At 45.1% G+C, this 21739-nt stretch overlaps 2 protein-coding genes and 2 non-coding genes across 7 annotated transcripts; all 4 read left to right on the forward strand.

The window, feature by feature from the left end:
* Positions 1–1169: 1169 nt before the first annotated feature.
* Positions 1170–6398, forward strand: RPL21 (ribosomal protein L21). 2 transcript variants are annotated; one of them, XM_059995912.1, is made up of 6 exons: positions 1170–1218; positions 3752–3830; positions 4141–4202; positions 4965–5077; positions 5822–5972; positions 6083–6398. In XM_059995912.1, exons 2-6 carry the CDS (start codon positions 3764–3766, stop codon positions 6170–6172), a joined length of 483 nt encoding a protein of 160 aa, XP_059851895.1. In that variant the 5' UTR covers positions 1170–1218; positions 3752–3763; the 3' UTR covers positions 6173–6398. The 2 variants fall into 2 exon arrangements, with proteins under 2 accessions (XP_059851895.1, XP_059851894.1); XM_059995911.1 differs by lacking the exon at positions 1170–1218 and having other exon boundaries at positions 3726–3830.
* LOC132413998 (small nucleolar RNA SNORD102) lies at positions 4788–4858 on the forward strand. The gene has a single exon (XR_009516876.1). It is a non-coding gene; the product is annotated as a small nucleolar RNA SNORD102 (small nucleolar RNA).
* Positions 5122–5248, forward strand: LOC132414004 (small nucleolar RNA SNORA27). Its single transcript, XR_009516882.1, has one exon. It is a non-coding gene; the product is annotated as a small nucleolar RNA SNORA27 (small nucleolar RNA).
* Positions 6399–18127: 11729 nt separating the features above from the next.
* Positions 18128–20685, forward strand: RASL11A (RAS like family 11 member A). Of its 3 annotated transcripts, none has more exons than XM_059995561.1 (4): positions 18128–18459; positions 18795–18851; positions 18950–19029; positions 19965–20685. In XM_059995561.1, exons 1-4 carry the CDS (start codon positions 18336–18338, stop codon positions 20430–20432), a joined length of 729 nt encoding a protein of 242 aa, XP_059851544.1. In that variant the 5' UTR covers positions 18128–18335; the 3' UTR covers positions 20433–20685. The 3 variants fall into 3 exon arrangements, 2 of the variants coding, with proteins under 2 accessions (XP_059851544.1, XP_059851545.1); XR_009516753.1 differs by having other exon boundaries at positions 18386–18459; positions 18795–18856; positions 19965–20015; XM_059995562.1 differs by having other exon boundaries at positions 18386–18459; positions 18795–18856; positions 19891–20685.
* Positions 20686–21739: the final 1054 nt, after the last annotated feature.

A 21739-nucleotide genomic window follows, 5' to 3' on the forward strand; every position in this document is an offset into this window, starting at 1 on the left:
GCCAAGTATACGGGAATTCTCTGTACCATTTTTCTAAAAAATTTTTTTGCTAAATCTAAAACTACCCTTTAAAAACTATTAATATTTATTAATATTGATTAAAAATAAATTATTTAGAAAATATTAAAAAGTATAGTGATGAATAAACCATCACCTCCCATGTATTCAATAACCAGCTTAAAATTAGTCAAAATAGTTAAAGCCTCCTGTATACCCCTTTCTTTACAGTCCCCTTCCTACCAGACAAGACCACTTTTCTAAATTTGATTTTCATCCCCTTGTATTTCTTGACTACTTTCACTACATATGCATATATGCCTAAGCAATATATAGTATTGTTTTGCATGTTTCAAAATTGTACGTGTATAAATTGTCCTATTATGTATGTTCCACATGTCCCTCTTTTTGCTTCATCACATTTGCGGGCTCAGTCTTGACTTACTGGCATATAATATTCCACTGTATGAATACCCCATAATGGGTTTATGCTCTTATTGGTGGACGTTTCCAACTTTTTGCTTCTATTCCTAGTGCTGTTGTGGATATCCTTGTCTACATAGCAAAGTTCCCATAAGATAAGCAGTTAGGAGCGGAATGCTGGAATTTGGTATTTGCATATTTTCGGTTTCACTAGATTTTGCCAAATTGCTTCGCAAAGTGGTTGTAACAGGGGTACGTACCTACCAGCAGATGCGTAGTGTTTCGACGCATTGAGGGGAAAAACGTTTGAAAGACATATAAACCGTACAACATGCTTTCTTCACCATAATTTTGCTTTTGTGTCCACGTAACCATTCCCACAAACTGCAGTTCGGAGCACAGAAAAGAACTCAGACAACGTTAAGACCAGACGGCTCCGACGCCCAAGGACGCAAGCACACACCCATTTCGCGCGTGGTGTCTGGCGCAATGGCTGACGTCATCACGTTCGTCATCACGCTCGCGACGTCTGCGCCTGTTTGACGCCCTTGAAGGCCCCTTTCCGGGCTGTCTGGCAAGATCCAAGTGTCAGCTTGTGTCGGTCGGTTACCTCTTTTTCGCAAGAAAGGAAAATATCCTCACAGGTTCTTCTGGTTCTCAGAGACGACACCCTTACCCCGGAAAGAGTGGCTGTCGGCCGGCGTTTTCTCAGGCAGCGCCGCGGGCAGCCCGTAGGCCCTTGTAAGGCGCGCGCGCAGCGCCGCCTCCTTCTTTTCGGCCGGAACCGCCATCTTCCAGGTGCAGTACGCGCGTGGCTCCCGGAGCCTCTTGTCCCTCCCCCTGTTCTTCAGGCGTGAGTTCCAACCCTGTGGCCGCTGAGGCCGTGCATTGGAGCCCTAGGGAGATCATTTAGCCAGCCTGGGGCCCGCTGGCCTGGGTGGTGGAGCTGTGTCCGTCCAGACTCGGCGCGGCGGGCGCGGGGCCGGGGACCAGGCTGCGATGCCGTGGGTTTGCGGGGGGACAGGCTCTGGAAAAACGAGGCCGAGGCACCGGGGTGAGGCGATTCTGGTCCATCGGGAAAGGAATTCGTCCTTCCAGCGCCCCCACGGCTTCAGCCCGCCTCTCCTGGGCTTTCTCGGTTCGGCTCTGGCGCCGCGTGGCCGCTTGCTTTTCCAACGCCTTCAGTGTGGCATCGTAACCCCTGTTGTAAGACCTAAACTGTAATGCCCTGGGGTAGGGGCTTCGGGGCAGTAGGAGCGGGTTGAGAACCAGGCGCCGGTTTTAATCTCCCGAGACCTGGGTGTGTGTGTGAGAAAGTCGGGGATCGTGGTCGGAGAACTGCAGAGGTGCCCCCGAGTCGCCCTGGATGAAGAAGCCCAGCCCATTCGTCGTTGACGTGGGAGATTTCCGGTTCTCTTAATTCTGGCCCGGGACCGCAATTGGAGAAAGGGAAAATACTTTGTTTGCCACGGGTATTGTTTTGTTCATGCCAGGGCAGCAAGTGTTAAGCGAAGGGATTCCTGAATAGCTGTGTCTGATTTAGGCGTTTAGGGGGAAAGTTAACTGAATAACCCCTTAGTCTTAGTTTTGCATCTGTGTCTAGTTTGTAGCAGCCAGCTGCCAGAGTTGAGGAAACAGCGGGTTGCGCCCCTGTAATGGGTCCCATTTTTGGTAGTATTTATAGACTTTAAATTGTCATTGCTTGGGACGTTAAGTATCGTTTTTAAAAACTCACTCGATTATATGTGTGTTGAGTCCTGATGGATTTCGAACTTGGAAAAATGGGTCTAGTGGAAGGAGCGTGGGCTCTGGAGTCAGAAAGGACTTCCAGGGCTTCCCTGGTGGTGCAGTGGTTAAGAATCCGCTTGCCAGTGCAGGCGACACGGGTTGGAGCTCTGGTCCGGGAAGATCCCACATGCCGCAGAGCAAGCAAACCCGTGCACCACAACTACTGAGCCTGCGCTCTAGAACCCACGAACCCCAACTATTGAAGCCCGCGCACCTAGAGCCCGTGCTCTGCAATGAGAAAAGCCCCCACTCGCTGTACTTAGAGAGAGCCGGTGCACGACAACGAAGACCCAACGTGGCCAAAAATTTAAAAACTAAATTTAGTTTTTAAAAAAACGAAAGGACTTATTACTGATTCTGTCACTTTGTGTCTCCATGAAGTGAGTTGACCTGCAGAGCATGTCTCCTTGTTTATGAACTTAAGGGGAGTTTATATGAACTTAATGCAAATGTAGCCATGAGAATTAAAACAGTACTTGTACTTGATAGATTCTTCTCACCATTTAAAGTGAAGTGTGCATTCGTTGTAACAGTGATTTGGCTTTGGTGGGTTAGCTGGAACATTCTTCGGTCTCCTTGCCACACAGGTTATATGAAAAAGGTACTTAGGAGTCACTTTTCTTTACGGTTAAGATGTAATAAATTGAGAGGTTGACTTACATTAGAACGTTGTCGACAACCTAAGCTGGTCTTTGGTGTATTTTGCCTTGTGGTAGGAGTAGTCGGCAATGGTAGTTCTGCCCTTGGATGATCTGAGGCAATTAAAACCATTATTTTGACCTTTTGGGAAACAAAGTGAAAGGTTCAACTCAGTAGCCTATACGTGAGTTCTTAGGCAGTGATAAAGTACTGTTTACTAGTAAGCGCTTTGCATGTGCTAGGAATTGCTCAATGTTTTGTAGACATTACCTTAGTTGATTATAAAAGCATTAATACTGTTTTACATATGAGGATCAGGGTTTTAAATGTTGGTCTCCCAGCAGGTAGGTGGCAAAACCAGGTCAGTGATTATAAAGCCTTCTACCTCACATTTTCTGGTAAACAACTGAGTAATTAGATATATGAAGTAAGTTAGAGATTTTTGACAGTTAATAGGCGCGGTATTAAATCCGTAGGTTGATAAGAAAAGGGGTTTAATCCATTATGTATAAATGCAAGACTGAGTTTTGTCGTGCTTTGCAACAATAAACTGCCTTCTAGTTGCTAATTCCAGTGTTCTTGGCAGTCTAAGCTGGGTTCTACAGATGTAGTGTGGCAGAAGTCCTGTTGTGTTGTTACATTCTAATAGGGAAAATACTGGTTTGGGTTCTAAAATCCAGTTCTGCTTCTTAGGAGTTTTAGGCAGTTTTGGCAGAAATCTTGGTAAAATTACTGTTTCTTACCATTATAAGAGCTATTGATTTGTGAACCAGCTTTTTAGATAGTTGCCTAATTCTCGTGTTGCTACTGAACTTAGTGCATTTGTAATTACACATTTTTTGGTTAAAGGGGCAAATGTCAATTTTGCAGTTGTATTTGACTCTTTGATACTTTCTGCTTTCAGTAATTCGCCAAAATGACCAACACAAAGGGAAAGAGGAGGGGCACCCGCTACATGTTCTCTAGGCCTTTTAGAAAACATGGTGAGTAGATCCACCCTCCTTGGGAGCAAGCGTGGCATACATTTGTGTTTTATTACCTATGTGTTGTCGTTCATATAATGTGTTCTTAATAAATGGCATTAATTAATCAGCATGTAGCTAACTTATTTGTAATAAATAAAAAGCATGAATTTTATATAGTGGTTCTTAAATTGTCGACTAGCGAGATTTTAAAGTACACGTAACTGCCAAAAAGTAGTGTGTGTTGAAAGCTAGTAAGCTTATATATTTCTCTTACTCTTGACTTTTTAATCTTTATTGACTGTATTGGGGTTTTTTGGGTTTTTTGCAGGAGTTGTTCCTTTGGCCACATACATGCGAATCTACAAGAAAGGTGATATTGTAGATATCAAGGTAAATTATAAAATTGGGGAAATAACTACAGAGTAACATTAGAAGTTAGAAAAGTTGTGTTTAATATTAAAATCTGAATAGGGTGTATTGCATCTTTTTTTCTTCCTAATCGGGGGAAAATCCATTTCCTGAAAAAGCTCGTGAGAGTATAGAGTAGCTATTTTATGTTACATTTTTATTTTTGTAATAAATTTATTTTTTTTGGCTGCATTGGGTCTTTGTTGTCAAGTCTTCATTGCAGTGCGTGGGCTTCTTATTGCAGTGGCTTCTCTTGTTGCAGAGCTTGGGCTCTAGAGCGCAGGCTCAGTAGTTGTGGCGCACGGGCTTAGTTGCTCTGGCATGTGGGATCTTCCCGGACCAGGGCTCGAACCCGTGTCCCCTGCATTGGCAGGCGGATTCATAACCACTGTGCCACCAGGGAAGTCCCTAGAATGGCTATTTTAATTTTACTTTAATAAACAAGAGCTTTAAAAGTGCTATTCTTCAGTCTAAGAATTTTCTCATTACTTGTTTTTAACAGCTAGTGGAAAAATTAAGGGGGGGAAGTCCTGTGGATTTGTATTTAAACGTGTCCTGGCACTCTAGAGCTTAATGATGATTGTCTTTTTGATTGCTAAAAGCAACGTGAAAATGACATTTCACCGGCTCTGAAAGCTCTTGAGTTGCCATCTAAAGAAGAAAAAATCTTGGAATATCTTAGTTACTTTGGATTTAAATGGAGGGGGAAATTGCTGGCATAACGTTTATCTCCTTTCTTAACAGGGAATGGGCACTGTTCAAAAAGGAATGCCCCACAAGTGTTACCATGGCAAAACTGGGAGAGTCTACAATGTTACCCAGCATGCTGTTGGCATCATTGTAAACAAGCAAGTTAAGTAAGTAATGTCATAGTTCTTTGTGCCTACTTAGTATTCCCTCACACCCCCCTTTCACTTTGCCAGTTGGACTTATGTCTTTATTGGTCATTCAAGTGGGGCAAAGGAAATACCCTTTTAAAACTCAAGCAAACTGGGTGTTTGTCTTGTAACCTGTCAGAGGAAACAAATTGTAATAAACTTACTGGAAAGTCTTGTGAGGTTTGTTAGCTAAGCCGTTCTGGTTTTCACAGTGTAAAAAGTTTAATAAGTTGTAAATTTTATTAGTGGTCTGGTTTTGCTTAAATTATTTGGTATTTTAGAGTCTGTCACCTCATCAGAAGAGAGCTTAAAAGTGGGGATGTTTGGGCTTCCCTGGTGGCGCAGTGGTTGGGAGTCCACCTGCCGATGCAGGGGGCGTGGGTTCATGCCCCGGTCCGGGAGGATCCCACGTGCCGCGGAGCGGCTGGGCCCGTGAGACATGGCCGCTGGGCTTGCGCGTCCGGAGCCTGTGCTCCGCAGTGGGAGAGGCCGCAGCGGTGAGAGGCCCGCGTACCGCAAAAAACAAAAAAGTGGAGATGTTTGCCTCAAAGCCCTATTCAGTAAGATTTAATAAATGATTATAAATTTGCCATTACCTTGTTGATTTATCCTATCTGTAGGTAAAAAAAAATTCATGGTTTAATTAATAAATGAAACTGTCGAAAGAATTCTCTGAATTTTGGCTGTGTTTTTGACGCACTTAGGAGTTTCTTCTCTCTCCAGGGGCAAGATTCTTGCCAAGAGAATTAATGTGCGTATTGAGCATATTAAGCACTCTAAGAGCCGGGATAGCTTCCTGAAACGGGTGAAGGAAAATGATCAGAAAAAGAAGGAAGCCAAAGAGAAAGGTACTTGGGTTCAACTGAAGCGCCAGGTGAGTGCTTGGCAGGGTGTCTTGGTATTACATACATTATTAGTTCCGGGGGCACTTTGAAATTGAGTTACAGTACTTTTCATAATTATTCCCTCGCCTTTTTTTAATAGCCTGCTCCACCCAGAGAAGCACACTTCGTGAGAACCAATGGAAAGGAGCCTGAACTGTTGGAGCCCATTCCCTATGAATTCATGGCATGATGGGTGTAAAGAAAATAAAAGACCTGGACTGTGTAAATGTTTCTCTTAATTGAGTAGAAGTGTGTGACCCCCTTCCCCAAACAAATATTTAATTGTGTCCGAATTCAGTGGGTGACATCTTTTTACTTTTCAAATTTAGTGGGGTTTATTCCTGAAAGATGTGAGGTAGTTTGTTGTGCAGTGTATTCCATTGATTAATAAACTGCTAGATATTACTTATAAAATATTTGTACTAGTTTGAAAATAGTTTCAATTCCTATGAACAAAGGATTTAAAATGAATGAAAGTTATCTGTTATAATTAAGCTCAGGAAAGTTGATGCTCAAAATTGCATCATAAATTAGGTAGCTGTGTTTTGAGGATCAAGAACTTACCTTTGAAGCCTACTATTTAAATATACAGGGTTTAAAGCCCCTTCCTCGTCCTTTGTGAGTTACATGTTAGTTCTGAGTTGTTCAGACCTTTCGTGCAGCAGGGCTCAGAAAAGTATTAAAAACTGGAATAGCTTTTTTATTTAAACCGGGTAAGTATTTATATAGCATCTAATATGTTAAGTGGCATTCTAAGCACTTTACGTAATGTACTCGTAAAAAACTTGGAATAAGTTTTGTTTTGCTCATTTTATATGAAAGGAAGCTGAGGCACAAGTAACTTGCCTGAGGTTACAGGTGCATAGTGTTGGGCAAAGATTCAAACCCAGGCAATCTGGCTGCATAATCAGATTTTAGTCATCAGTTCTATATTGCTTCATATTAATAGGAATATTTTAAAGCTACTCTGTCTAGTTGGAACACCATTTTAGGTTTTGTTACTTCCTGGATATTTTTAATAGGATGTGGTAAACATCCAGTAGGGAATTGATCACATCTCATCGCCCTGCCTTCAGTATTCTGTGATAATACCTGTAGCAAGCTTATTTAAAATGAAAACCTTGGGCTTCCCTGGTGGCGCAGTGGTTACGAATCTGCCTGCCAATGCAGGGGACACGGGTTCGAGCCCTGGTCCGGGAAGATTCCCACATGCCACGGAGCAAATAAGCCTGTGTGCCACAACTACTGAGCCTGCGTGCCGCAACTACTGAAGCCCACACACTTAGAGCCTGTGCTCCGCAACAAGAGAAGCCACTGCAGTGAGAAGCCGGCACACTGCAATGAAGAGTAGCCCCCGCTCACCGCAACTAGAGAAAGCCCGTGCGCAGCAAGAAAGACCGAACACAGCCATAAATTAATTAATTTAAGAAAAATGAAAACCTTGACTACTCACTTGGTATTCTGTCCCCACTATTAGACTTGAGGACAAGAACCTGTTTATAATTTTAGTAAATGCTGTGAATAGGTTGAAACCCAATGTTAGTGGCCTTCAGTTTCATCTGGTGAAGTGTGATGGTAATAGGGCTTGGAATCCAGCAAACCCGGGCTTTGCATCTTGGATTCCTAACCTAACTCAGTAAATGGTGGTTATTAATTGCCCTCAAAGATTCACATCTAGTGGTAGAGGGTTATGTTTAACCATGACTCTGTTGGTCAAAAGAAATTGTTTACCAGCACCACCACAGAAAACAAGGAAAACCTTATATACTGCATCAGTTGGCATCTGTGTTCTGTGTTTTTCCATCTTAAGTTACCACTTATGCACTAGGTTGAAGTCACTTTGCATATTTTAAAATTCTATTTCATGAGTATCTTTCATAGCTGTTTCTTCATTCCTGCCCCATTAGGCACATTGTGATTTCTCCTGTAAACTATTAAAGCAGCTTCAAGGCATGATGTTTATTGAACCTCCTGCTTTATTGCATATTGCTTAACCTGCGTGTCTATAACTCATGGTTTAGTTCTTCAAGGTATGTGTAACTAGTCTGGTTCCTACTAAATTGTTTTTCTCTTTATTTCTGTTTTCCTACGTGATGGCTTTAGCTATTGGGAAAATTGTGTTTATGGAACTGCTCTTCATTGCCCCAGTTTTGCACACGCACTTGCCTTTGCCTGAAATACCCACACTTTGCTTTGTTCGTTTGATGGAATTCTGCTTGTCGTTCACTCACCTTGAGTCATAGGTGAACCATCCCTGATTAAAGCATTTTAAGGAGAGGAATGAAAGTGCTTGGAATCAGAGATTACTTCTGGTTTGGGTTGGTGGAATAAATTCCCCCACATTTTTGTGTGTTTGCTTCTCACAGTGTTTATAGTTTTTAAAACCTTCTGCCTTCCTCACTAGACCTGAGGGTAGGGACTCTGCCTTATATTTTGTACTTCTGGTGCCTGGCACATAATATACACTCAGTAAATGCTTTTTAATGAGAAAAGCACTGCTTTTTTTTTGTTTAAGACATTTTCTACTTTATGTTCAGTTTTATTTTCCTATGTACTTTATAAAACTATAGTGTTTCTGAATTTTGAGGGCTAACCAACTATTTTGCTCAGGAGTAATTGGGATTATTAAATCCTTCACGTGGAAAAATCCGAGACCTCAAACATTTCTTTGTTCGTTCTCCAGCCAGTCATGTTAACCTTGCTGACTGTTGCTGCTTCTGTAAAATGAGGGTGTCATCTGCAAGTAGGGATTGGACTGAATGATTCCTAGAGGTCCCTCGCGTGCCATGAGTCTGATTCCATGTTTAACTATGACTAAGTGAAAGGAAGTATAATTGTGACTTGTCAAAAAGGAAATGGTGGTGTAAGATATCTTAGTTCAGGAGGGCTGGTGAGGCTGGACATTGGGAAAAGGAAAGGCTGCAAACAAGACTGGCTAAGGGGAGTTATTCTTAGGGCAGGTAGTCAAAATGTGAACGCTTCCATCTAGTGTATGGTGCAGCAGTTTTCTAAAATACTATCAATGGCAATGCTATGTGAATATGCGTATAGCTCTTTGATTTTTAAAGGTGGATTTTCTCACATGCACAATACTGAGTTTAAAATGTGGTTTCCAGATTCTTGGTTCATTTTGATTGCTTTCCTAAAGGGTTGTACCAGTTAGCACTCCATGAGTGAGTGAAAATGATTGTCTTGGCACTCTCTTCAGCATTGATTATTATAATTTAGTCTTTGCTAATCTGGCCGGAGAAAATGTTGCGTTATTGAATTTGGCTTTCCTTAGCTTCTGGAACACTTAACCTGGTTTCCTTTTACCTCCACTGCACTCTTTACTGGACCTTACTGTCTTTCTGACCTCCAAATACTGAAGTACCTTTATTCGCACATTCAAAACCCTATATCATCTGCCCTCTACCTACTTTTCTGACCTAATCTTCTACCACTTCCAGCCCCAAAGTCAGATTCAGTAAGTCATGAGCTATTTGGAGGTCAAACACCATTAAGGAAGTTATAATCTAGGAAGAGCAGTACAAGCGGAAATCCTATTTAAATCAAGGCAAAATAAGGCTTCAAGGAGTGTAAAAGGACAGTAAAGGGGAAAGTTGATGTTTGCAGGGCTCTTGTTTTCACTGATTTTTCGTGGTTTCTCTTGTTTGCTTGACCCTTTCCACGTACTGCTTCCTTGGCTTCAGCTTACAGACTAGTGAAAGCCAGCACACTAAGCAAGCAGCTTTTCGTTTGTCTTCCTCATTTTTTTGTAGCTTAAATTCCCAGTCTCCCACTGCCAATATGGCTTCTGCCTACACCACTCTGATGAAACTACTCCTAGAGGTTACCAAACACCTGCTAATTAAACTTAGAGACTTTCCAGTTTGGCTTTATCTCCCTGGTATTTGTCAGAGCCAACACCTTTGTTTTTTGCCATCACACTTGAGCCAGGTTCCTCTGCCTGTCCGACTCCTTCGTCCCCCTTATTCTGGATTTTCCTTAATGTTCATATCTGTCACTCCTAAGTTCTTTCTGGATGATCTAAGCCAGTGGTTCTTCAAGTATAGTTTCCCAGCTCGCAGCATCAGCATCTGGGAACTTGTTAAAAATGCAGACCTACTGAATCAGAAATTCCGGGGAGGGGCCGCGGGCAGCACTTAACAAGTCCTCTGGGTGATAGAGACGCATGCTCCAAGTTGAGAACCACTGAGTTTATGTCTAGCCATGTCTCATACACGTGAGACTCGATTGCAGAGCTCGCTTTCTCTGAAGCTCTAGATGTGTATTTCCAACTCCCTCTTGGGCACCTCCATTTGGTGCAGCTATTACACAGATGAGCTTGGAAGGTTTTATTAGCGGAGAGATGAATTAAATTGAAACCCTTGAGATTTGACTAATGTGTGTTTGCTGATAAGATTACGTGCCTGCCTTGAAATGCAGGTCGTTTAATGAGTAACCATCACAAAGTGTGAATTTATAAATTAATCCCTTACTGTACAATTCCCTTTTCTCACACTTACCAATGAGAATGAAGAAAAATATTCTAACTATAAAACTTTTCACCCTGTTCTTAAGTTAATAAGAGCCATGGTTGGGAATGAGGCTGCGTGGCTTCTTGAACTTTCTCTTCTGATCTAGCCAGGTATCTCTTAAGGCCTGTTCATGTTCAGTTGAACCCAATCCGAAGGGCTAAATAAACTACATCACACTGAAATTTGCTTCTGAACGTTGTGGCCAAAAGGCCCCCCGGTTTCCTGTATCTTCTGTACTCCCATCAGGGTAGATTTGCATTTTTCTCTGCACTAGGATGGGAAAGGTTCTAAATACAAACACTGGCTAACATTTAGCGGTAAGCGCCGCTAAAATATAAGAAGTTACGTTTATCTTATTTTTTGAGCACAAGAGAATTTTAAGCTGAATTTGATTTGAGGTATGAGTGTTTATAGCATATTCATCCCAGCCCCACTTAAAGGAAAACATTGGTATTGTTCAAGCAAGAAACCTTCATAGAATCTTAGACAAATTGCTTGGTTGTAAATAACAGTGAGGCAGCATCTGCAGCTGTTACTGCTGAGGTGGAGAAAGTGTGTAGAGGTGTGAATAAGCAGTCCAAGGTTGTGTATTGTGATTCTTTTTCAATAGCAAAGGTGAGTGGTGAGTGGCAACTGATGGGCCGTCTCTCAAAGACCCTCATGGGAGAGGCACAGAGAAGCCTCTCAAAACTTTCCTAGCAAGAGTGCAGTTTGTGGAAATCACTTGGATTGGAAAAGAAATGCCACAGGGTGCTCTGCTGTCTACAGAATGAGATGATGGCTTAGCCCAAGTGAAGATGTGATTGGATTTTTGCTCCTGAGAAAGAACAGAGTTCAGATTAATTGCTCATGTCAGATGAGTAAGTGAACAGTTTGAAGATCCTTGAGAGCAGCGACCATCTGTCCTTCGGATGCTCCTAGCTCTGGCACTTCCATATAGTAGGGGCCGCCTCAAGAACAGTTCAGTGGCGTTCCATAGCCTCCAGATGATGCCTTACTGAGGCGTTCATTGCCATCCACAGTCTGCTGCCCAACCTTTGGGTCATCTACTATATACTCACCTTTGAGACTGCTTGCCGTATGCTTCCTGCCTTCCTGCTTCTGCTCGTGCTCTTCCCTCAACCAAATAAGACATCTCTCTACCCTTGTGTTTCCATCTATCAAATATGCTCAGGGACCAGTCGTTGCTCCCTGCAGCTTTTCCTGGTTACCCACCCCCCACTTCAGATTTCTAACAATTTTCAGGTGTACAGCATTATATATCAGCATTTTGTGTACACTACAAAGTGATCACCAAAGATACAGTTACCATCCATCAGCATACATTTGACTCCCTTCACCCTTTTCACCTACTTCACAACCTTCTTCCCCTCTGGTAACTACTAGTCTTGTTCTCTGTATCCATGAGTTTTTGTTTTGTTTTATAAGATTCCATATATGAGTGAAATTATTTGGGATTCGTCTTTCTCTGTCTGACATTTCATTTAGCATTATGCCCTTGAGGTCCATCCATGTCACAAATGGCAAGATTTCACTTTTTTTTTTTTTACAGCTGAGTAGTATTCTATTATACATGTCACATCTTCATCCATCAGTGGACACCTCCATATCTTGACTATTGTAAATAATGCTACAATGAATATAAGGGTGCATGTGTCTTTTCAAGTTAGTGTTCTTGTTGTCTTTAGATAAATACCCAGAAGCCGAGTAGCTGGGTCATACGGTAGTTCTACTGTTTTTTTGTTTTGTTTTTTATTTTTGGCTGCGTTGGGTCTTCGTTGCTGCGCGCGGGCGGCATGTGGGATCTTCCTGGACCAGGACTTGAACCCGTGTCTCCTGCATTGGCAGGCAGACTCCCAACCACTGCACCACCAGGGAAGCCCAGTTCTACTGTTTTTTGAGGAACCTCCATACTGTTTCCATAGTGGCTGCATCAATTTACATTCCCACCAGTGCACAGGAGTTCCTTTTTCTCCACATCCTTACCAACATTTATTTATCTTTTTGATAATAGCCATTCTAACAGGTGTGAGTGATATCGCATTGTCATTGGTTTGCATTTCCCTGATGATTACTGATGCTGAACATCTTTTCATGTACCTGTTGGCCATCTGAATGTCTTTGGAAAAATGTTTTTTCAGATCCCCTGCCCATTTTTTAATCTGATTTTTTGTTGTATGAGTTCTTTATACATTTGGATATTAGCCCCGTACTGGATATATGATTAGCAAATATCTCCTCCCATTCAGTGGGTTGCCTTTTTGTATGTGTGTATGGTTTTTTTTGTTTGTTTTTTTGCCGTACGCGGGCCTCTCACTGTTGTGGCCTCTCCCGTTGCGGAGCACAGGCTCCGGACACGCAGGCTCAGCGGCCATGGCTCACGGGCCCAGCCGCTCCGCGGCATGGGGGATCCTCCCGGACCGGGGCACGAACCCGCGTCCCCTGCATCGGCAGGCGGACTCTCAACCACTGCGCCACCAGGGAAGCCCTGTGTGTGTGTTTTTAAGTATAGCTGATTTACAATATTAAGTGTACAGCGTAGTGATTCAATATTTTTATAGATTATACTCCATTAAACGTTATTACAGGGACTTCCCTGGTGGTCCAGTGGTTAAGACTCCACGTTCCCACTGCAGGGGACTCAGGTTCGATCCCTGGTCAGGGAACTAAGATCCCACATGCTGCGCGGCACAGCCAAAAGAAAAGTTATTACAAAATAATAGCTCTAATTACCTGTACTGTACAATATGTCTTCATATACATAGTAGTTTGTATCTCCGCCTTTCTGTTTTGGTGTCTTTTGCTGCGCAGAAGCTTTGTAGTTTGATGTAGTTCCATTTGTTTATTTTTGCTTTTGTCTCCCTTGCCTTTGCAGTCAGATCCACAAAAACATTGACGTCAAGGTTATTGCCTGTGTTTTCTTCTAGGATTCTTATGGTTTCAGGTCTTACATTCAAGTCACTAATCCATTTTGAGTCAGTTTTTGTCTGGTTTCAGGTCTTACATTCAAGTCACTAATCCATTTTGAGTCAGTTTTTGTCTATGGTGTAAGATAGTGGTCTAGTTTCATTCTTTTGCATGTTGTGGCTGTCCAGTTATCCCAACACCATTTATTGACAAAACTGTCCTTTCTCCATTGTATGTTATTGGCTCCTTTGTCGTAAATTAATTGTCCATATATGTGTAGGAAAAAGAAAGACACTCAAATTGGAAAGTAAGAAGTAAAACTCATTGTTTGCAGGTGACATGGTACTATACATAGAAAACGCTAAAGACTCCATTAAAAACTGTTAGAACTAATAAATGAATGCAGTAAAGTTTCAGGATGCAAAATCAATATACAGAAATCTGTAGTGTCTTTATACTAATAACAAACTATCATAAAGAAAATTTAAGAAAATCCCATTTACAATCACATTAAAAAAAAACCAAAACTTATTCAGCCAAGGAGGTGAAAGACCTGTACACTGAAAGCTGTAAGATGTTGATCAACGAACTTGAAGAAGATGCAAATAAATGGAAAGATATTCCATACTCATGGATTGGAAGAATTAATATTGTTAAAATGTCCATACTACCCAAAGCAATCTACTGATTCAGTGCAATCCCTATCGAAATTCCAGTGGCAATTTTCACAGAATTAGAACAAATAGTTATAAAATTTATACGGAACCACAAAAGATCCTAAATTGCAAAGCAATCTTGAGAAAGACAAAGCTGGAGGTATCATGCTCCCTGATGTCAAAGTATACTACAAAGCTATAATTATCAAAACAATATAGTATTGGTATAAAAAGACACAGAGATCAGTGGAACAGAGTTGAGAACCCAGAAATAAACCCATTCAGATTAAATTCTCTCTGTTGCAGCTGTATTGGAGTTCTGAGCCCATCTGCTTTGTCATTGCATTTACATGAGCAGTGTTCTCCATCCTACTCTCCACAGTGCCAAGATTTGAAATCACGGGGGTTGAGATGCCCACTATTGAATGGCTCTATGAGTAAGTGACTAAACTTGTCCAAACCTAGTTTAGGAGATATTTTACCCATTTCACAGGATTAAAATTACGGAAGAATTAATTGAGAATTTTTTTGGGAAACTCAACAGTGATACATAAACAATAATTATTTTAATTAACTTCACTGTGGGGGTGTCTGTGAAGTCAGGCAAGTCTTATACGTTGTTGTCCTCTCAGTAAATGTTTGATAACAGCTGTTGTTTATGTTCTGTACCAGTGCTTAACAGCCTCGCAGAGAGTAGAGTTTCAGTCACTTGACTGCTGAATTAAAGTAGGGAGCTGGTAGAGGAGAGAGGTGTAATTTTTATACTGAGGAAAGTACTTGAAGGCAAAGTCTGAGTCTCCAGCCTCAATGTTCAAGGATTTAGGATAGACAGGAAAGGTAGTTGATATTGGGTGATGGATGGTGGTAGGAGAGACATTCCTGAAGTAGAGGAGGACCCCTGGCAAGGTTTTGCCTGAGGGCTAGAAATCAAGCTTCTTTGGATGGTGAAGGGTTAATAGCTTTCCAAGCCTGACCTTATTTGCATATTACTAAATTCTACCCCTCACAGTCATTCTAAACACCCACGGATTTGTGTATTCATATCTGCCTACACATTTCTATTATCTTTTTATGTATTTTTTTCTATTATCTTTTTAAAACCACTTCAGCATACCTGTGTCATACTACTTGCACCACAATTTTACATAACTGGATACAAAGAAATCCAAAATGAAATAGCACGAGCAGCAATTTAGGCAAGGCTGTTTATAATTCTACAGTTCAGTAACATTGTCTGCATAAAGGGCCACGGGTGATCTTGGGTATTTGCAAATGCAAAGAGCTTTCCAAGGAGAAAGAATAACATTTTGAGTTCTGAGCAAAGGTGCACTGTACGTGCAAAATGGAACATAGCTGTCACCAGGCAGAGAACAGTATTACGAATCTTACTTATGGGGCGACCTTAACCTAAAATGATCTTATACCTGACAGGGAATGTAAGGGAATGAGGTGAGGAGATAAGCCCACGATTCAGCCTCTTTTCCCTTGTTAAGTTCTGCATTTTAACTTCAGGAAAGCGAAGGGTGTTTGGACAGATCCCATTGACTGCTGCTCAACAAGGATCCCCTCTTCGGTTGCTGGATTTCTAACAGGGTAGCAATGTGTGTGGCCTCCAGGGAGGACCTGATCCGAGCTAGTCCTGGCAGCCCTGGTATTCTCCGCTAGGTACATGAATACACTGGTTCCCAGCTTCTCAGTTCTGGCCACTGAGATGTAAGAGAGTCTGCTGGGTTCTTCTGAGAATTATTTTATTTCATAATAAAAAGAGACGAAGAGGGTCCCTCCCTCCCTCCCTCCCTCCCTGCTTGGATGAGTACTTGATGTTTAGTGAAGCAGGAGCCATTCTGTGTTCAAGAAGGAGAGGCCAGGAGAATCTGAAAGGCAACAACCCAGGCCCCTGTCACTGAACTGCTCAAGGACCCCTGGAACCTAATTGTTTCAAGGTGGTTCTGTAAATAGTAACTCTCTTTATGGTGACTTTTCCCCAGTCAGGAAAGGCGGTTCCGGGCTTCAAGTCTTTCCAGTCAAACTGAAGTTGAACAGAAGGGGACTGCCTTGTGCTGAACCAAAGGACAGTACAGATGTAATAAGGCCGTTCAGCTCAGGACATTCCCTGGAACGCTTTCTCCTGAGAGCTGACTGCTCTCAAAACATAGGTATTGGGATAATGGTTACACACGTGACTTCCGTCTTCTCCAGTTCACACAGTGAAGACACCATTCAGAAAGTCTGTCAGTGTACTAACATTTATTAAAGACCTCGTGAGCCCCAGCTGCCACTATGTGCTGGGCACTAAAGGCACAAGCTAGAGGCCCTGCCTTCTGGGAGAGAGACATGAAATAAATATTCCACCAGAAAGTAATGACAGTTGGGATCAGTGCTGCCTTAAGGGTGCCCTGAGCGTGAGTACCTGGGATGCAGGGGTGGGGATGGCAGCAGTGACCAGAGGAGGCTCCCCCGAGCGAGGGGCAAAGAAACCAGTCACCCTCTTCCTGGTCTGCCTCAGGGTTCTTCAAGTGAGAAGCAAAGAGAGCAGGAGGGATGGAGAGGACGAGATACCAAAAAACGGAGGCAGAAGAAATGACGGAACTTGGTGATGAATCCACGCGGAAGCGAGAGGGGTTAGAGCCAAGGCCTCTCAGTGGCCGGAACCGAGGGCTGGGCACGAGTGTCCAGGGATCTGGCCCACAGGCCGCTGGCCTGGGCTGCCGGGTGGATGGACGCACATGCGCACACTCATCAGTGTGGTCGACTGCAAAGGCGGACCTCTTCTCCTACCCCTCTCTGCATCCCAGCCCTCTCAAATGTGGCTCTGCAGCTCTCTCCACCAAGGAGTGGAGTGCACTTCCCGCCCCTGGAGTGTGGGCTGGCACCACGACTTGCTTTGGCCAAGAGAAGGCAGCAGGCATGATGGGTTCCTCCCGGAGCCCAGGTCTCGGGAGGCCTGCTAACACTTCCACTCACTCTTGGAACTCTGCCCAGCCACCATGATCCTGGCCCGCCTTCTGGGTGAGGAGAAACAGTGGCTCAGCCACTGCCCCTCCCACCACCGCAGCCAGCAGCCGGCCAGCTGCCTGAGGACACCAATCTGGAGCCACCAGCCAGCCCCCACCCCCATCGCCCCTAGCTGCCACCAGCTCTCTACGGATGCACGGAAGAATGAAAGCCTGCGGCCAACATCAGCTGAGCCGGGCCTGGATTAGGATAACCACTGCACTGACCTGCAGACTGGTGAGCAACCGTGAGGGATTGCGGTTTCAAGGCAGTAAGTTTCGTGCAGTTAGTCAGGCAGCAAAAGCTAACTGATACAACCAAGATGGAGAAAGGGGTGAGTGAGGGTGGGGCTGTCTAAGAGGCAATTGGACCTGTGAGGCTGGAGCACAGGAGGCAGAAGCCTGAAGGTCTAACCTGCAAGGACAGAATCCCAAGCCTTTTTTGCCTTTTTGCCACTGTGGGCTCCCGAAACCCAAGACTGGCCGGATTTTGCTTTTGTGTCCTCTTCTTCCCACTTCCACGCCCACCCTAAACTCCGCTTTACACTTAGAAATAAGTACTTGAATGTTGAAGCCAAGGCGTGACTCAAGTCATACGACGGTGTTTGATGGAGGATTAGTCCGGAGCCAGAGCTCTCAATTAGCTTGTTGAGTGCTCGCTAATGAGTCAGCTCAGCCAGCACCAGCAGCCAGGGGCTGGGTTCGGAGGCTGAGCTGTTGACAATGGCTGTCCCCAAGGGGCCTTCACAAATCTGGAGCAAGGTCACAGTGTCTGCAACTCCCTTATACTGATACTAAGTCAGGGCTCTTTATCCTAATAATGTCACCCCTCAGCACCTTTCAAAAATAAAAAGGGCAACATTCGCCAGGAATTTATCCTTCCCATTGCTGCGGAAACGTCCGACCGATTGCATTTTTCCTTTCTTTCGTCCCCCAGCTCATAATTCTGATCTCTCTCATAATTCCGGTCTCGCCTCTGCAGGATGGAGGGGGCCGCCAGGGCTACGCAGGCACAGCAGAGGCCGGATCTCCAGGGCCCGGAGGCCGGAGCAGCGTAGGCCCCCGGCAGAGCGCGTCAAGCGGGTGCGTGCGCCGCGGTGACGGTGCCCTGGGCTCTCCGGCTCCGCCCCCTCCGCGCAGCTGCTGGAAGGGTCGGGAAGAGGAGGAGCCGGAGGCGGCCGCGGGGCCCCCAGCGCGCCCAGCCCTTTAAAAGCCGCCGGCCGGGCTCGCCGCACCGGCGGCCGAGGTCCCCGCGCACCGGAGTCCCCGCGCTCTTCATGCGGCCGCCTACCATGTCCGGACACTTTCTGCTCGCGCCCATCCCCGAGTCCTCCTCCGACTACCTCCTGCCCAAGGACATCAAACTGGCCGTGCTGGGCGCCGGCCGCGTGGGCAAGAGCGGTGAGCGCCCCGGGGAAAGCGGGGGCTCCCGGCGGAGGGGAGGGCGCAGGGGGGCCCGGACGTTTCCAGGCCGCTGCCGGCCTCCCCCCGCCAGCCTGCTTTCCCGCCGCTTCCCCGGACCTTGCACTCCTGAGCCTTCACCGGCGGGCACCTGTTGGAGAACGGGTGCCGGTGCGGCGCGTAGCGCACCCCCGGCCGCACCCTTGCCCCTGCGGAGCCTGGGGATGCAGGCAGCATCCGCGGTACTGCGGCCCGTCACGCCCCCATTTCCCCGAGACGGTCCCGGTTTGACCGTCTCGTCCTAGTCCTTCAGCTGATTTTCCTTTCCTTTTCAGCAATGATTGTGCGCTTCCTGACCAAGAGATTCATTGGCGATTATGAGCCGAACACAGGTTAGGTTCGTTTCGTTCTGTTGAGGCTGCATGCTCTGATTTTCTTTTTCCTGAGGAGAGTGTGAGAATTTAAAACTCAAGTCTCCTTCATTCTCCAGGCAAGTTGTACTCGCGGCTCGTGTGCGTGGAGGGAGACCAGCTCTCCTTGCAGATCCAGGACACTCCCGGGGGCATCCAGGTAAGGACTGCCAAGAGCAGGCGGCTCCTCCGCTTCCAGACGCCCGAGCTAGGTGTCTGGGCACGCCTGTTACGCGCTCAGATGGAGGGGTGTGCCGTACCCAGGTGGGGCCAGTCGGTGGGGTGTTAGAAACCGTCCACGGTGGGGGGCGGGGATAGTGGATTGTTATAGAGGCCGCCTTCTGCTGTCTGCCACCTCGGAAAGGGGAAGAGATGCTTAGCTTCTCTTCGCAGCCCTGGCCGGGGCATCACTGGTTACACGGGTCTCACCACTTCTGTCAGGAGCAGCTCAGCCTTGGAACCCGGAACAAAACTATGGGGGTGAGATTCTGGAGAGGGTCTTCTCCCCTAGCAAGGTCTGCTGAAGCGCTCCTGTTTCTCGCTGTTCCTCTCAGTAATTCCAATCAGATAACCCCATGGCAAGCCGTCAGGAATGTAACTTGATTAACAAGTTACTAATTGCTCTCCCTTCTAGGGAGGAAAGGTCTTGTGGAAGAACTGAAGGAAGGAATTTGTTTCTGTAACATTTTCAAGAAGGACATGCTAAAAATATGTTTATGGGTTGGGGAATAGATATTTATCTTGGCTTATTTTCAAAGTTCTGTTTATTCTGAGTTAGTTCCCTAAAAATTGCGCCATCCTGAGTTGAAGTTCTCATTGAAGTCATCACAGACTGGTTCATCACAGGCTACCTGCCAAGCAAGGGGGTTAAAAGTAATGTGTTGGTAACAGCTAATAAAATAACCCAGGAAGGGAGCTTGCCTGAGAATTGGCTCTTGCTATATCAAAAGCTTCCTTCTGCAGAAGCTGGGTAGAATCTGAAACTATATTTAGTGATTTCTTGTTCAAACATTTTTTTCAGGGGTGGCTTTGATGTTCTTTCCAGTTTCTCCCACCGAGAGCTTCCTTGATCCGGGCTCACTTTGCTCTTTTCAGGTCCAAGACAGCCTCAGCCCGGCAGTCGACTCCCTGTCCAAGTGCGTGCAGTGGGCAGAGGGCTTCCTGCTGGTCTATTCCATCACGGACTATGACAGCTACCTGTCCATCCGCCCCCTGTACCAGCACATCCGGAAGGTCCACCCCGACTCTAAAGCCCCCGTCATCATCGTGGGCAACAAAGGGGACCTTCTGCACGCCCGACAGGTGCAGACCCGTGACGGCATCCAACTGGCCAACGAGCTGGGCAGCCTGTTCCTGGAAATTTCCACCAGTGAAAACTACGAAGATGTCTGTGATGTGTTTCAGCATCTGTGCAAAGAAGTGAGCAAGCTGCACAGCCTCGGTGGGGAGAGGAGAAGAGTCTCCATCATCCCCCGGCCACGTTCTCCCAACATGCAGGACCTGAAGAGGCGCTTCAAGCAAGCTCTGTCCTCCAAGGCCAAGGCCCCCTCCACCCTGGGGTAGACCCATCTGCACTGGATGGACTCGTCCCCTTTTTATCACGCATTCATGCAGCTGAGAAGACTGGGGGTCACCCTTTTTAATCACACATTCAGAGTTTATTTTTATACAAACTGTTAGTTTTCAAGTGTATGTTTATTTCTGAAAATTCAAACGGTGATTGCCTAGAAGTTGGATAGAGTTTTTTTTTAATAAAAGATTTTTTTTAAAACTGTAACTGCTAGCCACTTTTCCATTAAAGGCAAATGGCAACATTGCTCCTTGTTTTTAAATGTCTTTTTATAGAAATCATACTTGCACCAGAGCCCAGAACTGCTCCAGGCTTACCCCCAGTCTGAACTCTGATTGGTGGCTCCTGCGGGGAGGGGTTGATGCAGAGGGAATCTGGTGTGGGAGAAAGGACAGTCTGTGGAGGAGGAAAGGGATTTGAGTAACTGCAGGATGTCTTTAATTACGGCACTTTGCCCCGGGCATGAAACTGACATCATGTGATTTTCAGCGGAAGGGGTTCATTGTGCACAGATGCTAAAAAATTATGACATGAATAACATTATTATTTATTGGTGTAAATGGGAGTTTATCCTCTCCACCAGTATTAAAAAAACAACCCTCCTTCCAGCATTCCCGTTGTCAGTAAGTTCACCCTCCCTGGAGTTGCCCGAAAATTCTCCATCCCTGTCTCCTTTACCCTAACCAATGGCGCACCCGGTCTGTCAATTCTCTCTCCTGTTTTTCTCTAAAGCATCACTTTGCCTTAATCCAGGCTTTTACAGCTCGTGCCTGGATGGGCAAGCAAGCGTGTGGGCGAGGCACTGGTTTCTTGGCTCTAAATATTTCGTCACACCAGGACAACCTTACTAAAACCAACCCTGATCATCTTATTTCCATGACTGAAAAAACTCAGCTAGTTTCCCCTTATCTGCCGGATAAAATATAAATGAGGCATGGAATGAAGATTATTTGCCACCTCTCCACGCTCATCATCCCCTCCTTCCAAAACAAATGCGCGCGCATGCGCACACACAGCCGACAATCGATTCCAACAGAACGCTCTGACTTTCTCACTCTTCACCAGGTACTTTCATGCCTCCCTGCCTTGGCGCGAACTACTCCCTTGAATATTTTGTCCTATTCTCCACCTAAAACATCTTTCAAGTCCCGAGTCACATGCTACATTCAACTCCTGGGGTGCCTTCTCTGAGTCTTCCTCTATTCCTGTAGCATTTGTGTTATAACCCAACCTTTCCATGAAGCTATTATTTGTCACCCCCATTGGAAGGAGCACTGCTTGAGGGCAGTCGCTGCATTTT

This window comes from Delphinus delphis, chromosome 18 (assembly GCF_949987515.2).
Source record: "Delphinus delphis chromosome 18, mDelDel1.2, whole genome shotgun sequence".
Classification (NCBI taxonomy): domain Eukaryota; kingdom Metazoa; phylum Chordata; class Mammalia; order Artiodactyla; family Delphinidae; genus Delphinus; species Delphinus delphis.

Coding starts and splice junctions, on each gene's coding strand:
- RPL21 (XM_059995912.1), top strand. CDS start 3,764: ATGACCAACACAAAGGGAAAGAGGAGGGGCACCCGCTACATGTTCTCT. Junction 4,203..4,964: donor GTGATATTGTAGATATCAAG/GTAAATTATAAA, acceptor CTTTCTTAACAG/GGAATGGGCACTGTTCAAAA. Junction 5,078..5,821: donor ATTGTAAACAAGCAAGTTAA/GTAAGTAATGTC, acceptor TTCTCTCTCCAG/GGGCAAGATTCTTGCCAAGA.
- RASL11A (XM_059995561.1), top strand. CDS start 18,336: ATGCGGCCGCCTACCATGTCCGGACACTTTCTGCTCGCGCCCATCCCC. Junction 18,460..18,794: donor CGGCCGCGTGGGCAAGAGCG/GTGAGCGCCCCG, acceptor TTTCCTTTTCAG/CAATGATTGTGCGCTTCCTG. Junction 19,030..19,964: donor ACACTCCCGGGGGCATCCAG/GTAAGGACTGCC, acceptor TGCTCTTTTCAG/GTCCAAGACAGCCTCAGCCC.